At 40.0% G+C, this 16,108-nt stretch overlaps 1 protein-coding gene across 3 annotated transcripts in view; it reads right to left on the bottom strand.

Moving 5' to 3' along the window:
• Nucleotides 1–508: 508 nt before the first annotated feature.
• Nucleotides 509–16,108, bottom strand: part of spire1b (spire-type actin nucleation factor 1b) — a 42,429-nt gene continuing 26,829 nt past the window's right edge. Inside the window, exons 5-17 of one of the 3 annotated variants that reach the window (XM_086219147.1) lie at nucleotides 15,907–15,981; nucleotides 15,460–15,624; nucleotides 13,888–13,974; nucleotides 13,097–13,226; nucleotides 8,642–8,692; nucleotides 7,532–7,695; nucleotides 7,343–7,436; nucleotides 6,946–7,088; nucleotides 4,464–4,601; nucleotides 4,217–4,287; nucleotides 4,082–4,109; nucleotides 3,360–3,667; nucleotides 509–2,792 (exon numbers count right to left, since the gene is read on the bottom strand). In XM_086219147.1, the coding sequence (XP_086075273.1) occupies nucleotides 2,537–2,792; nucleotides 3,360–3,667; nucleotides 4,082–4,109; nucleotides 4,217–4,287; nucleotides 4,464–4,601; nucleotides 6,946–7,088; nucleotides 7,343–7,436; nucleotides 7,532–7,695; nucleotides 8,642–8,692; nucleotides 13,097–13,226; nucleotides 13,888–13,974; nucleotides 15,460–15,624; nucleotides 15,907–15,981 (1,710 nt within the window). In that variant the 3' untranslated portion in view covers nucleotides 509–2,536. Of the gene's footprint in view, nucleotides 2,793–3,359; nucleotides 3,668–4,081; nucleotides 4,110–4,216; nucleotides 4,288–4,463; nucleotides 4,602–6,945; nucleotides 7,089–7,342; nucleotides 7,437–7,531; nucleotides 7,696–8,641; nucleotides 8,693–12,527; nucleotides 12,570–13,096; nucleotides 13,227–13,887; nucleotides 13,975–15,459; nucleotides 15,625–15,906; nucleotides 15,982–16,108 lie in introns of all 3 variants that reach the window. The other 2 variants (XM_086219148.1, XM_086219149.1) reach the window with 2 other exon arrangements.

Raw genomic sequence — 16,108 nt, 5'->3', positions numbered from 1 at the left:
AGGGGTAAAATGATCTTCTCTCTGTTTCTATCCATCTATGTATATCCACAACATTCGAATGCATCAATGCATCCAGTAACCTAAACTTAACCTTCATTCATAGGACAGCCTGAGATTAGCAGTTAGCTTGCCCAGGTGAGCGTTCTCTAATCCAAGTTTACCGGTTATGCCTATTCTGAGTAATTAACACATCTGACAATAACAATACTCACACACACGCACACATGCACACACACACACACACACACACACACACTGAAAAAGGAGATTGCCATGCAAGGCACCAACCAACTCATTAGGAACAATCAGTGGTTCAGTATCTTGCTCAAGGACACTTTGGCACCAGTGATCCACTAACTCCAGGCTTGCTCCCGGCATAATGATATCTAATATGCAAGTACTTGTGAAGCAATTTTCAAGGACTTTTTCAAAACCTCTCCAATCCTGCGGACTTCTTCCATGACCGTGTAAACCCTTGTCAGTTAGTAGAGAGTATTGTTTGTAGGATCTCACCAGCATCTGCATCCACCTGAAAGAGCACCCCCAAAGAGAAGTAACCGTGCTTTTGAAAATACATTTCTAAATATAAATATCGGACAAATCCAGAGATGTTATTGCATGACTTTATTTTCGTCATCATTTGTTGCACTCTTGGCAGGGAGTTACAGCTCGAAGGTAATACAGACTGAAGGTACAAGCTACCGTAACACATGCATGATGCAGTCACACTGTGAGGTTCCCACAACTCCCCTTCCATCTTGACCTGAACACACTGTACTGGGGTAGTATTTTCTCTCTGACACACACTTCACTGTCAGCACACTATCGAGGCAACACAGAACTGATCTACAAACCAACCACTACACAGTATGTACAGTAGAAGTAGACAATGTTAAACAGATGAGTGTGATCATGAAAGGCATTTTAAGGCAGAAACATTTTTGGGTGAAAAATTTAAAAAAAGGAAAAAAAGGAGAAAAAAAAGAGGCCATCGGGTATCTCATCCTGCTAGTGAGACTCTGCATGGTAAAGGGTATGCATTGGTTGTTGAACTGTAGGACAGTATGTGTTGTTGTTGCTGCCTCCATAGTGAACGATCTCTCATGACCTGAACATCTGTACAAAAACTGGATCATGAAGCATTTGATTATTCCTCTTTAAGCACGATTCAGGAACTTCATGAACTTGAAACTGACGTAAATATAGTGTAAATACTCTGTCTACTTGACATGTCACTAATTGCTTCCTTCGAGGTACTGTCAAATAAAAGCACACATAATGTGTATTTTGTTAAACTCATGATTACATTTTAAAGAGCAAAAATATGTAGATTTTATCTATTTAAATCCGTCAAGGTCAGGTTTGAAAAAAATTCTACACAATGGCTGCAAATGAACACATGCTGAAAAAAATATATGTATACATATATCTATATATATACATATAAATATATATACACACATACACAAATATATATACATATATGTATATATACATACACATATATGTGTGTATGTATATATATATGTATGTGTATACACACACACACACACACACACACACACACACACACACACACACACACACACATATATATATATATATATATGGCTAGAAGATGTGCTTTAGGTTAAGACCAAGTGATGCTCCCATACACCTACTGAATTTAGTAACATTTGAATCCGAGCCTGATGACAGTTCCGTTGTTGTTGAAGTCACAACCACAAGGTCCTGAAGAAGTCAATTGGTGGAGTTCATTTGTTTTTAATGAACATTTCATGTAAATGAATTTTCAATGTTTTTTAGAAATACACAAGACTTAAAACCTGTTTCAGGGGAAGTGAAAAATCGGTGCTGGCCTAGTTGTTTTTTTGTTGTTTTTATTTTACCACTTTGTCACAACTCCTCATCTTCTGGTCATATAGAGATGAGAAGTAAGTAATTAACTGCATGAAAATTGAAACTGACATTGTGATGTCATTTGTTGAGATTAACATGATCTATGTTGTGAAGAAAGACTTCTCCTCTGACAGGAGCATGCCTACAGCTATGCTCGATAAAAAGAAACCTGGGAGGGTGACATTTCATCAAACAATCATTTAGTGTACAGAAAAATGTGTAAAAAAACTAAATTAAAACCCATACAAAAAGTATTTTTGAATCTTATAACCACGCTCGCTTTATAACACGAGGTCAAACTCAATCGAGTCCTTCTGGCTTGTGCTTTTTGATTTTCGTGCGAGTCAGACCACGCTGTTGGTACATCATTCCACTTTGAGGCATTGTCATTCGTGATCAGCTTGGTTCTACGATACGTTATGGCTAGAAAAGACTCAGAGATCTATGGTATGCTGTTGTCTGGAGGAGCTGTGCATGATGGTCAGGACACAGCAACACAAATCCCACTGTCCACCACAGAGGTGAATATCAGCCATTCTGACAGCTTTATCTGACTGACAGATACATGTAAGAATCATCATTATTGTGCCACTGAAGCTGGAGGCAGCCAGAGTGAGAGAGACGGGGGAGAAATAGCCTAGCACTCGCTGATTGTCCGTTCAGAGGGTCGGTAGTCCTCTCTTCCTGTAGGCGAGGACATGTAGAAGGACTGGGTCTTACGTTTTAAGCGAGCTCGCTTGGTGGCCAGTGACAGACTGTGCTTGCTGGAGGCGATAATATCAGAGATGAACTTCTTGCAGTCCACGCACACCTCCATGGTGGCCCAGTCCTCCGTCAGCTCTGAAGGGAGCTCCAGTTCCTCGTGAGATTTCAATGAGCCGTGCTTTGAAAACCTAAAATCAAAATATATTCAGTTATGACTGGATGGGTTTTTTTATGCTAAATATGGTAGGTGCCAGGTCATTTGCATTGCAGACGACCCGTCCAGGTCGAACCCCGCCTTCCACCCGAAGGCAGCTGGGATAGGCTCCAGCCCCCCTGTGACCTTTTACAGGATAAGCAATAGAAAATGGATGGACATATGCATGTCCTTTCCACCCCAGAAATTAGTGGTTGTCTCTGCTTAGGACCGTGCAGCTTCCTTAGACTGACCCTTGGATTATTGGTCATCTTCCTGACTAAGGACCTTTTTGTAAGGTTATTTAATTTGACCAAATCTGGAAGCCCAATATTTTCAAACTTTTTCCACTTTACAGTTATTGAGGCCGATACGTTTCTGGAAGCGTGAGAAATGGTACAGAAGCCTTGCCCTGATACGACACCTCAGACATATGTGTGCACTTTTTGCGCTTTTAGAAAGCAGCACTATTTTGAGAGACTTTATCTGTGGGTTCTTCTTATCTAACTTCCTAATAAACCGGTTCAGGAAAAAGGAAACACTCTTGACAGACTGAACTTACTTGGACATGGTCTTGTGAATGCTTTGACGTCTTGGGCTACTGGAGGATTTTGTAGATTTAACAGTTGCTGCTGCTGCTGCTGCTGTTGCTCCAGGTACTTTTCGAGCACCTTTAGATGACCCTGTTTTTGCTCCTCTTGCAGCGGGGGGCGCTGCTGCTCCTTCCACTGCTGATGGTCCAGGACCTCCCGCCACAGACAGTCCTTGTCCTACAGCAGCCATGGCACCTATTCTCTCCCTGGGTAGAGTGTTGGTGGAGCCGATGGAGTAGATAGGCAGGCTGGAAAAGGGTTTCGAGGGCAGCCGCATCTGTGACAAAGAGAATGGTTTTTAAACCTTAGATGTTGCTGGGACACTTAACAACTCAGACAGATGTTAGTCTGGAGATTTCCAAGTGTGTTATGAACATACTGATGCACAACAAAAGCATATAGCTTGCTGCTTTAAATATGCTGAAGTTGCAAAACAGGGAAGAGCATCAGGAAATAAATACCATTTCATTACTGGGCAAATTATAATTACAACTGCAACTCTGAGCTTTATAATGCGCCACTATTTTGAATTTAGATTGAATTCACCTAAGTCAGTGCTGTGAATTACCTCTGAAATACAGTTGTCACATTTCAAAGAATTGAAACTAAAAGTATATCAAAGGCACCACATTGTTTTCAGCTAACAAGTGGGATTGCAAGACTTCATCGCTCTTGAGTTGTTCTGGCTTACCTTTTTGCAGCACTGTGAACACACGGGCCTGCAGGGAGAAAGCAAAATATGAAACTTATCCCTGGATTTCTAAATCATGTTGGTTTTTTTTTTAGATGACTTGAATATTTCTCATTTATCATACAGATGTTTTACTTTTTGCAAAACTGGCAGATGTAGGACCAGGTGAAAAGGGAAAACCTTTTGGTTCGACAACAGAAGCAAAGCTGCAATGAAAAAACAGGAAATATTAAAGATACCTCATCGCACAACAGTGTGTTGACCGTGACAAAAAACATTACATTCCCAGTATGTCAGTCAGAAAATGCAATTGCTCTTTCTTCATGATGTAGTGAGGTTATAATGTATACAAAGTCATGTGTGCTATACAAAGGGAAGTTACCTTTCCCTTCTTCATAGCAGTGTAGATTTCTTTGTACTGCTGGAACTTCTCCAGTTCTGCTTTAACCAGCACCTGTCTGATGTGCATCACTTCCTCTACAGTCAGAGACAGGCACTCTACGGGGAAACAGAACTCCTCCTGAGAAACACAAACAAACAAACAAACAGAAAGTAAGTGTCCCGCAACTGACTCTAGTTACAGAGCCAGTTCTCGTCTTTAGTAGAGTTCAGAGGGAATAACCATGACACATGTGATGTGTTAAATATCAAGGTTATCACCGATTCTGGACGGGGAACTACTGGTCTGCAACACAATTGTGTACAGCTTACGACTACAATGACTGCAATGAGTTTGACCTGAATTTCCCTCTGGACTTGAATTATACAGTATACTTGCTCTGTCTTACTACGTGAGGTCTGAAAACCAGGAGCTCACAATACTGGTGGGGATCAATGTGCTTTGTGGGGACCAAAATGCTGGAGTTTCAACACTGTTCAAGGATGAAAACAGCATTGTAAGTTGTATTTGTAAAGCTCCCAAACATACCAGACGCTATCTCAGAGCACTTTTCATCTGAGGTTGAGGCCCAACATTTCCTCTGTTGTGGAGTAATAGTATTACCACTCGCACTACGACGACTAATGATAATCATCATCATTTTCAGACATGAAATGACTACCTACAGCTCAATATGCACCATCAAGTGAGGTGGCACTAAAAAAGGACTAATGTTATTAGTATGTATGTTAAGGCGTCCTGTTAAGGGTCATTTTGGGCGGCATGGCTCAGGGGTAGAGTGGCCGTCTAGCAACCAAAGGGTCGCTGGTTCGATCCCCGACCCCGGTGACCATGTCAAAGTGTCCTTGAGCAAGATACTGAACCCATAATTGCTCCTGATGAGTAGGGTGGCGCCTTGCATGGCAGCCTCTACCATCAGTGTGTGAGTGAATGGGTGAATGAGATGACACTGTAAAGAGCTTTGAGTACCGCTAAGGTAGAAAAGCGCTCTATAAAATTGAGTCCATGAGTCCATTTTAACAGTCCTACACGTGAGCATGCAGGATAATGTAGTGTGATTCCTGCAGATCTTATGACTGCTGAGAGTAACAGTATGTTGCTTTGTGACCATAGCAGAGGAGAGGAGAGGAGAACTTCAAAATATGTTTTCATCTCATTGGTAATATGTTGAGGCTATCTTAGACATTAATAGTAATTTGGAAAAAAACAAACAACTACTAACATATGCTACTATTTTTTTGCGCTTTCAATCAACCTGAAATAGAAACTTTGGTTGGACACTGGAAACAAATATTGTCAAATATTACATGTCAACATGTGGTTAAAACTGATGACCACAGAAAAACTTGTGTAAAATTCAGGTTCCGCTCTTAGGTCTATGTTGAAGAGGATTCGTACTCACAAATACGCAGTACAGGCACTTCTACATTTGACTCTATGATGTACTGAGAGTTTTTACTGCATACTGGTGCTTCTCACAAGCTGCCAGTACTCTGTAAACGGTCTCACCCGGAGGCTCCGATCATGACGTTGGCGAGGTGTACACATGGTCATGTGCGCTTTTGGGGCCAGAAAAACATTTAACATTAATCTCATTTACTGCAGACACACTTAAGAGAAGACACTAGATACAAATATAAAAATACATTATATACACTACAGAACACACACATTGCTAATACATAGTAGCAAGCAATTTAATAATCATAATATATATAGCATTATACAGTTAATAAAATATAATGATCTACTTAATAATGTAATATATATTACCAATTAACCTACAGTATTATGAATATTTTTTTTAAATAAGAGCTTTGCAAGTGCTTTTTCACTTGTATTGATTTTGGCAGAAATATGTAGCTTTTTGTCATAGAAATTCAGAGATTAAAAGTACTTTGATTTGCTGATACTAGCCTAGAAATATACTAAATGTATTGTACGGAGCCCCTAAGGGGACATGGGTTGTTTTTTTTTTTTGAAGGGTTAAAAAAAAGGGAAAGAAATTAAAACAAAAAAGGCGAGGAGCACAAATCAAAAGAAAAGGGAGATGGCAGTGCGTCATTTGTTTTGTCGGAGGTTGGATTCAAACATTTCCATGCCACACTGCCCTGGGGAAGTCAAAAGCTCAATGTTCCCCCTCTCACAATCATAGACTAGAGGGCAATGGAGGAGTGCCAAGTCACACCTCCACCAAGGAGATCAGATACAGATATGGTTCAGAATCCATTCCAAAATCCAACCAATTGTTCCTCAATTAAAATTCTATAATTCTGCCAAATGTCATGAAAATCAACCCACAAGGTTTTGTGTTATCCTGTTAAGGTGATCGCATCGCCTCCTTGGAGGTGTCATAAGCTTTTAATACTTTTTAATCCAGTGACTTTTTTTGTCCAAAATCCTGTGAGGACTAAAGTAGACAATTCTTCAGATAATGATGAGTAGGAAAAGAAGTCTGACTCACGAGAGATTTGGAACTCTGCTTGGAAGGCGGCTGAAACAGTCGGACGCTGGTTGGGGTTTCCTTCTCGATGGAGTGTCTCCTCGGAGGGGTCTGACGCCTCTCTGGTTGTGGTGTGGAGGAGATGGGCAGGAAGAGTGGGGGGGCTGGTGTTCAGAGTTGCAGGAAAAGAAGAAGAAAACAGAAGCAGAGATAGAAAAGAGAAACAAGCAAGACTTGGTTTAAGATAACACCATCAACTGACAAGGGTAATTCATGAATTACTGACTAAAATGAAAACATGCACTGATTGGTCAATAAAAGCCTAAAATAACTGATCCAAAAGACAATTAGTAAAGGAAAAGATTAACTCTGATCAGTGTCGGTCGACTTCAGAAGGTGATTTGAGTTCCTGACTCACTTTTCTTCCCCAGCGCAGACTCTGGGGATGTATCATCCATCACAGATGTTGTCACGCTTGAGTTGCTTGCTGATCGGCGACCAGCAAACTCATCCTGAACACGTTTGGATTGAAAATAAAAGCACTTCATTTATCTTGTACCAGATGCTGTTTCACAGACGTCGCAGAAAAGAGCAAAGCCATACTGACGTCGGAGTCAGAGCTGTCCAGTTCAGCGAGGCTGGGAGCCTTCAGGAGCTTCTTCCTCTGGGGTACAGACTGAGATCCAGAGGGTTGTACTCTGGCAGATTCCGAACCATTGGTCAGAGATAGTGTGCTGGATGTCCTCCTGCCCATGTAAGGACTAAATTCATCTGCACAAAGCCACACATTAAAGAAATTCATTGGGCGAAAGGACAAACAGAACTTGGGCTGAGTCTCAAAACACGTCCTCATTTAATTCCTTGCACCCTTGGTTTGCAGTGATATAAAACACTTCATGATGGTTCTTTGCCCTTGAAAATACGAGTCCTTTCAAATAATGGAGTGGTCAAATTAGACATAAAGATGCAATGATGGAAGACAGAGCTTTGAGAGCCATCCCAGAGTTTTGGAGGGTTGAATGGGAAAATTAATCTGCTTGGGAGGGGAGGCGTGGGAGCAAGCTGGTGTTACACACAGAGCATGGATGCTTCTTTGGTGACATATTTAGACTCTGGACACCATAAAGAATTCCGTCTCCTGACAATCTATAGAGGATATTTTAAAGGATACAAATTCTTGACACCATCAAGAAATCACCATCAAGGTGATTCTTCCCAGCGAGAAGAGTCTTTATAGGTCCAAACTCTGAACGTAGAGAACAATCGAGAGTAACCTACCCAACTGCCTGACTCTTAGCTATGATTCCTGGGAGTGCAAAAGCAGAAAAACACAACCTGAAAAGAAGATTTAGAAGGAGGGTGGGATTGTGAAGAGAAGATAAGTGAGTGCTGCAAAAGACACATAAAGAGCCACAGCCAACAGGATCTATGGGAGCTTGTTTCCCCTTCTACTGCTTTCTCTTGTTTGTAAAGCTCATTGCCTTAACAGGCTGCTGCTGGACTAGGACGAACAGTGTTTCTAACCCCTTAGATCCTTGAGAAACTCTTATCTCTGGCCTTGACCCAAACTCAAAGCTAAAGCTCTGTGATTTTCGCCAGCCCTTCTACATTTAAACAGAGAAGATATTAGTTTTCAACCAGGGAGGCAGACAGACAAGGCCATTGGGTTAAGGGTGAGCAAAGCCCTCCAAACCACTTTTTTTTTTTCATACTTTACCTATTCCTGTACGGAACAAGTCCTGTGGCATACTGCGAGTTTTGCCAAAACCTAAAAAGGGATAGCTCCTTCATTAGGATAGCTGGAAGAGGGTTCCAGCATAAAATATACTCACTGTTAACACAACATCTGCAAGGGACTTTTTATGTTGACATAGTTTTCCACAAGTTGACAAGCTGGGAAGAGGGATCTTTGCATTGTGGACTGCGCCACGTAGCCACACCAATTTGAAAATCAAATTCCTACATTGAAATCTGCAGAGGCTGGGAGGGTAATTGAATGTGGGTTTTTTTAAGATCAAAATGCCACAAGAAGTTCTGGTGGCAATTAAATAAATAATCAAAAATAATTACATATATGTATAAAACAGAAAAAGTGAGTGACTGATGTTCTGCTTTAGCCTTATATGCACATACCTTTAACCTGTAATTAAAATGAGAGCTTTCACTCAATAATTATAAGGAGGACTAATTCAACATAGCAGATGTCAAATCTGAGGAGAAATAACTAAGTTGAATTTGGAACAAAAACAGTGCAGGCTCATTTTGAGTAATAAAAGAATCAACAAGAGTAAAAAGGAATATAGAAAACATACGTTTGCTTCCTCTACCATTTAATTTGTAGAGTAAGCATCACATTAGATTTGTCTAAAAGACTACAATTGGATTTGAGCAGATATCTAATACTCAGCTTCAACGATTTCTTAGCCACAAGTGCTGAATAAATCCTTTATATTCTCCAATTCGTGAGGAAATAAAATCAGTGTGAACTGTCCTTGATATTTTGAGCAGAGGTTTTATCAAATTGTGCAGGATTTTAAAAAAACAACAACAGACATGCATTCATGTCACCTCCCTGGCTCTGTAGAATTCTGTCTCCTGTTGAGGAATCAATAATGTTCTTGGCCAAAACCGATGTGAAACTACACCGACTAAACTCTACACAAACCAACTTAAGTTATTGAAAAGAGAGTAATAGTGAGGTTAACCACTGGCTGTTACAATTCCTTTAAATGTATTTAAAGGGGAAATAAAAAGGATACAAAAAATATCCTGTGTTTTTAACAGCAAACGTTCCACATGGCTCTATGTTTTCAACACGCGCTGCTGTCTTACACTGTGTACAGAAGTTACACTGCATTGCTGTTCGCTTGTATTAATCATAAACAAACATGCCACAACTTGTTCTTTTCAAGAGCACGTATGCATATATCAAAGGACAAGTTACATGCACCTGACTGAGTTCTTGAATGAGTGCAGTGAGCATTTGACGTCACTGCAGGAAGTTGCACCATGTGGCCACTGTTAGACTGGTCAGCCCAATGAAACCACAACTTTACATTTATTAATGTTAAAAAGTGAGCATTGAAAGTGTAAAGCAAATTTTTCAGCTTTGGAACACAGACATTAAGATGCTTTTTCTTCAAATTGAATTGTTTTGTCCAAGCTCAAAAAATAATTAAGCTACGCTAAGCTAAAATATACTCCTGCCTCTACTTAACAAACACTCGTGAAAATGGTACCAGACAAATAATGCCAAATCACTTTAAAATATATCACACCACATCTGTTGTAGGGAATAAAAGAAGTTACACCACTGAACAAAAAAGGATACGGGAGTGCAAAATAAGTTATATTATCAGTTCAATGTTTAAATCTTGTGAACTCAATTTCTCCTTGAAACACCATTTTCAACCTAATGCCGTCCGTGTGTTTATTAAAGTGTTGGCTAGAATGCACCTGTTCCCCATAAAACAAGGAGCAAATAAATAAGAATTACCCATTCTAGAGACAGGTTCAAACACACACACACACGCACACACACACACACACACACACACACACACACACACACACATTTAGATTGCTTGATAGCATGAATGATTGAGTGTGAGGTGATAAAGTTTGTAGTGTGATGAGAGACACTGGCTTCAGTGGGAGGGAGGGTGGGACACAGCATTATTCTGATCTGCCTGCCTCAGCGGTGCAACATCTCAATCCAGGCCATCTCATTAGTGCTTTCAAATAAATGTCCCAACCCATGTCAGCGCTTAGAGAGTATACCTCACGCAAGACTGTTGATTGCTGTACGGAACATAAAGAGGCTCACACATCCTTCTACACACTACACTGTCAGCACAAAGATTAAATTCTGCAAAGTCACATTGCCTCATGAAAGACACTTTTGTATGAAGTTGATGACACAGTGGAGGTTGTGACGCTTTTATCAACCCCATTCCTCCATTGATCGGACGGCTGGCTGCACACGTCTAGTGAGTGTTTTACACACGCGTGACAGCAGTATGAACTTAAAAAATAACAGCTTGACAGGGGACGTCAAAGTAGAATGTCCCCTCTAAACTGCTGAAATTCTATCATTCACTAGTGTGAGCATGTCCTCCATGTCCCCGTAAGCAGTGAGAAACACGTAGAGGGACAAAATGTTGTCTGTAAATGTGGTTGTGTAAAGGTGTGTCATTGAAACAGTCAAAGACTTTAAGATAAAAAATAATGTAAGGTTTGATTTTCCAGTGGTACCAGCAGTTTCTGACATGTCATGGCCATCAAACGTTGTTTCATGATATTGGGTTGGTGACAAGCGATCATATCTGAGTGGTGAGTGTGAGAGTGATGAGAGAGAAACACTGAGGAGAGCAAACCTGGATGCCAAACCAGGACAGAGGAAGAAAACAAAGTTTTCAGTGGAGGCAAAATTTCAGGCCTGCTGTAATTGACATCACTCACCATTGGTGAGTTGGTTGGGCTGCACAGTTTTGAAAAAATTTCAAACTGCTATTACTTTGACAGATATTGCAATATGTTTTGTGGTATTAAAGGGATGAGTGATTTTTTTAATTGTCATTTTCACTGGGGAAAAAAACATTAATTTTGTAATGTGTAATTTTTTTAAGCTCTGTATCAAACACAGATGTTTTCTTACTGCTAGCCTGCAGAGGACAGAATGATTTGATACTAAGCACAGTCAACATATCTAAATAAAACTAGGAGTGCTATATAAAACTTAAGTATAAATACTACTACTTACTACTTACTAGTTTAACTACTTTATATATTGCTGGGCTGTTTTATCTTTGTGTCATGAGAAAATGCAAAATTCTTGTAGCGTGCAAAACCAACAGCAGATTTCTGAGGAGATGCGTGTCGGTAATTCTAATTATGTACTTTGCTCAAACTGTTCAGTCATATCTTCTTAATTTCCACCTCTCAAAAATACGGTTTAAGACCAAAAGTGCAAAATATTGTATAGGGATGCACAGTAGTTTTGGCATGTCATGTGTTTCTGAAAATATTCATCACCAATATTCATATTGGACCAGTCTGAGGAAACAATATGGTAAATATATGATTTGTGGACTTTTCTCCAACATGCTTTGGAAATAAACATTACTTTACTTGTGTTTTTCAGTACGTACCAAACATGAATATCATATTACCATCTTTACATACAGATAGGGCCCTTTCAGCTTTAAAAATATCAGCATATCAGTCGTACTGGATCTGATACGATGACATATCATCCCTCGTCCCCCAGGTTACACAAACTCTTCCCTAAAACAAAAATGAAACCACGACACACACATCCTCAGTTCTGTGTCGACTGTGACTGAGAATCCTGCGTGTTCTATTTCTCACATGTCACCCATCAATCATCCTCCTATGGACCAGTGTCCCTCATTGGCATGTTCCATCTCCATGGACAACAGCAGACGTCACCAACCACTGACGCATGACATGTAATGTGTATGCAGATGGCTGTGTGTTTGTATGTGTGTAAGGGTTGAGAGAGTAGATGAGCAGCAGCAGCAAAGCAGAAAATGAGAGGGATGGGGGGGGGGAGCCAGGTAAACAGCAAAGGAGGTCTTTACCTGACGCATCAAAACTGAAAGACATGCTAAGTGGCCGAATTACTGCAATGAGAAACAGTCATGGCATCGAACAGTTATTGTGATTAGGACATAAATTAAGGCAAGACAGTAATTAAGTGGTAGAGAGATCTTCTTACATACAGCCAGAAATCCAGGGATAGTGTGCTTTTTGCCGAGTTTGAAATCATTACAGTGTAACTACTTTAATTAAGCCAATGGTGAGAGATCGGTAAGCAGCAACAGTAAACGTGTTCATGTTAGTGCTAGTGTTAATGGAATTGCAGACACTTAGCATTATTAGACAACTCTCACTACAATGCAAAGAATGTCGTTAACAAAGCAATAATAGGCGTTAGGTGCAACGCAAAGGTGAAAAGTTGGGCAGCATTAGCAACAACAGCAAGGAGCAGAGGAACAAATGTATTTGTACTGTTTCAGCTGGAACTGAGTGAGTTCCATACTTCAGCTAGAAAATGGCATTCCACAGTGAAGTATGTTTTTGCGTGGTGAGTGTGCAAATGTGTAAATGTGCAATATACAGAAGTATAAGAAAGTATCGAGTGTCTTACCCAGCCTTCCCCTGCGGACCTCATCGGGCGACACAGGTCGAAGTTTTCTCTCTGCTTTAATTTCCTCCAGGATGCGCTCATGCAGTGTCGGAGGAGGCTGAGTCTGTGGCTTCAGCTTACGAGCCGACACCTAACAAACGTTTCCGATGGGTAAATAATATGCTGTACTGTAATATAAGATACTTCTTTCTCCTTGCAAAGTGTTTCCTTTTAACAGTGACTTAAAAGAAACAAATACTTGAGGCAAAGTGATAAAGTTGAACCTCTCAAATGCTTCTGAAATCAAAATTTGCTTCATAATTCTTACCGACAGGAAACAGTCTCTTAATGTATGAGTGTATTTGACTGTATTTTTCATTTTCATATTTTTACATGAAAATCCCATTGTTTAATATACTAAAATGTGGTAAATGTGATGATTTCTGCCGAGGAATAATAATAATAAAATATTCCCCAGTCTGAAGCAAATGTAGTAAAGTGGACAGTATAGTTAGCGCTTAGTATGTAAATAAAGTACATCTGTTCAAATACTTCAGTAAGGTAAACAAGTATTTCCGCCCAGTTACTGTTCTGGTATAAACCAGAGTTACAGTCTGAGTTACAGCCAGTAGGCCTGTTCCTCGTAACCTTCTCTCCTCAGCACCTTGCTAAAACAGCTCCTCCTCCTTCTGCTGTAAGATTTACATCACCTACGGAACATTCCAGCAGGTGAGGCTTCGAATCAGCGCTCCAGCTGAAGATGGCCGACTGACTGTCCTAACTAACAAGGTTAATTTTGTGGTTCTTCTCACAGGGTTGAGAGGTGGTCTGGACCTGATGAACTCCAAGATGACTTCATGAGCACTCTTCTTCAACCTGGGAGGGATGTCTCCATTTACCTAGAATAAAAAGCCATGTGAACACACACAAACACACACATACACACACACAAACACACACACAAACACACACACACATACATAAAGATCATTGCATAATAAACTTACAGAAAAGGCACAAGACTCACTGAAACCAGATTGACGAATAACTGAATAATTGCTGCACTGACATATCAAGGACATTAATAGGTACACTTAGTCAGAACTGCAAACAAGTATTTCTATCATTTTTTTTAGTTTGTCCTCTTTTTTGGATCAATAAACTAATTGTTTCACTTCACTAATAAATCTCTGCATGTCTGGCTTTGACCTGTTGAACTCGGCATGTGCATTGCTGGTGCCTCAAGGAAGTGCAGCGCCAAATTTGACATCTGCATTCTGAGGGTTTGAGGTGACAGTCAGGATTCTGGAGAGCTTAGATGCTGCCACTCTGTGTGTGAACTGTAGGTGCGCGTATGAGAGAACCAACACCAGAGTCAAAGAGTAGCCTGAGAGGTTTTGTGCCATCTCACAAACCATGACCCCAAAAACAGCTGGCGCTGCACTGGATAAAGGGATGGGCGTAAGGAAGTAATGACATCATCTTGTGACGAGACAGCTTTGATGTGAGGTAATGTCACATGACCCATGGCAGCTCCAGGAGTCCACAGCAAATACACATGACTTACTTTGCTTGAGCAAGCACATATAGAACACTGACAGTTACATGAAATAAAGAAAATATTGCACATTGTTATAATGTGACTGTAGAATAATTGTAAATCATTAGTGTTTGAGAGCGTATATAAATGGGTTCAGTGAAATATTTCAGATTTCTTATTGTAAATTCACCATTTACCATAATCAGACATTTCAACCAGTTTGTTCAAAGTCTGCATTGGAAACGCTTCAAAGTAAATGTTTTTGTATACAAATTTTATAATAACTGACTTTCACGTGTCTAGTAACTCTTCACTTATTTCTCATATTGTACTTTCAGACAGTTGTGGAACATTTTTCTTCTCTCAAACTTTGCTGTCAACATCTGACTCAGCGGCCATGTCGGTAAAAATTACAGCACTGCAGGCGCGATTTGAAAATGCGGGACATTTTTACGTAAAGCTTCATAACTTCAGGGGTATTTGTGAAAAACATTTATCTTGATAAATAACAAGAATACATTTTAAAAACAACAATGGAAAAATATGTGAAAATATTAGCATCATATTTACAGAGTGAGGATAGGATTTATATATAATGTCGCCTTCTTAAAATAATTGCCTAAGGCATTTTTTTCAGAAAACAAAAAAACTGGAGACAAAACAGCATTTGGAGTTGTTTTTGGCAAAAAATTCTAAAAAAAAATGACTTCGGCAATCATTTTAAGAGGGTGACAATATTAAACTTCCTGCTAGCTCAAATATAAGCTTGGATTTCAATAGGCAATAGAAAAATGTAAGTAAACACTCAATGCTTTTGGGTGTTGAAGGGCAGTTTGATACTGACCATGACTTTGCGTAGTTTGTAGCGTTTGGATCTGATGTCATCCATTAGCATCTCATAGGGAGTAAGCTGGTACTCGATGGGAAGAGGATTGTACTGGCGCTCCTGCACCTTTTTGAGCTTGACTCCTTCACGTAGGTCCCTCATCACCTGAACCCAGAATCGAGCCTGACAGAGAAAGCAAAGGTCAGCACTGGAGATGGGAAGCGGGAAATATGAGCCTTTAGATATGAATGAATTTGGACAACAGAAATATATGTCATCAAATGGGTTGAACTTCGTTTATCACTAATCGTATGCATAAACATTTTGAAAATTAGGTAATGGTATGGTTGTAGACTTCATGAAACCACAAGGGCTGAATGTTTAGTCAGTTAGATCTTTAAGACTTCAGCAGATGTTTCGTAGGATGATCAGTTAAGGTCTGGGATCAAGAGTCTAGTTGCGTACCCAATCAGCATTTTGTAGTTCGTTCAGGTCTCTGCCAGACTCCTCTGATGACTCCTGCTCCATCTTGCGGAGGTTCTGGTAGAAAGAATTAGAAAGAAAAAGTAAAGGGTGAAAGGGCTTAACTGATAAAGGTACAGCTATTTCTTCAGTTTATCCTGCCATGAGAATAAAGTCAGCTTTCAACCTTAATAACACTTAATAG

The sequence above is a fragment of the Aulostomus chinensis genome, chromosome 11 (genome assembly GCF_037954235.1).
Source record: "Aulostomus chinensis isolate RoL2024-O1b breed Wild chromosome 11, RoL_Achi_v1.0, whole genome shotgun sequence".
In the NCBI taxonomy this organism is placed as follows: domain Eukaryota; kingdom Metazoa; phylum Chordata; class Actinopteri; order Syngnathiformes; family Aulostomidae; genus Aulostomus; species Aulostomus chinensis.
This window is presented reverse-complemented; position numbering and strand designations above follow the sequence as displayed.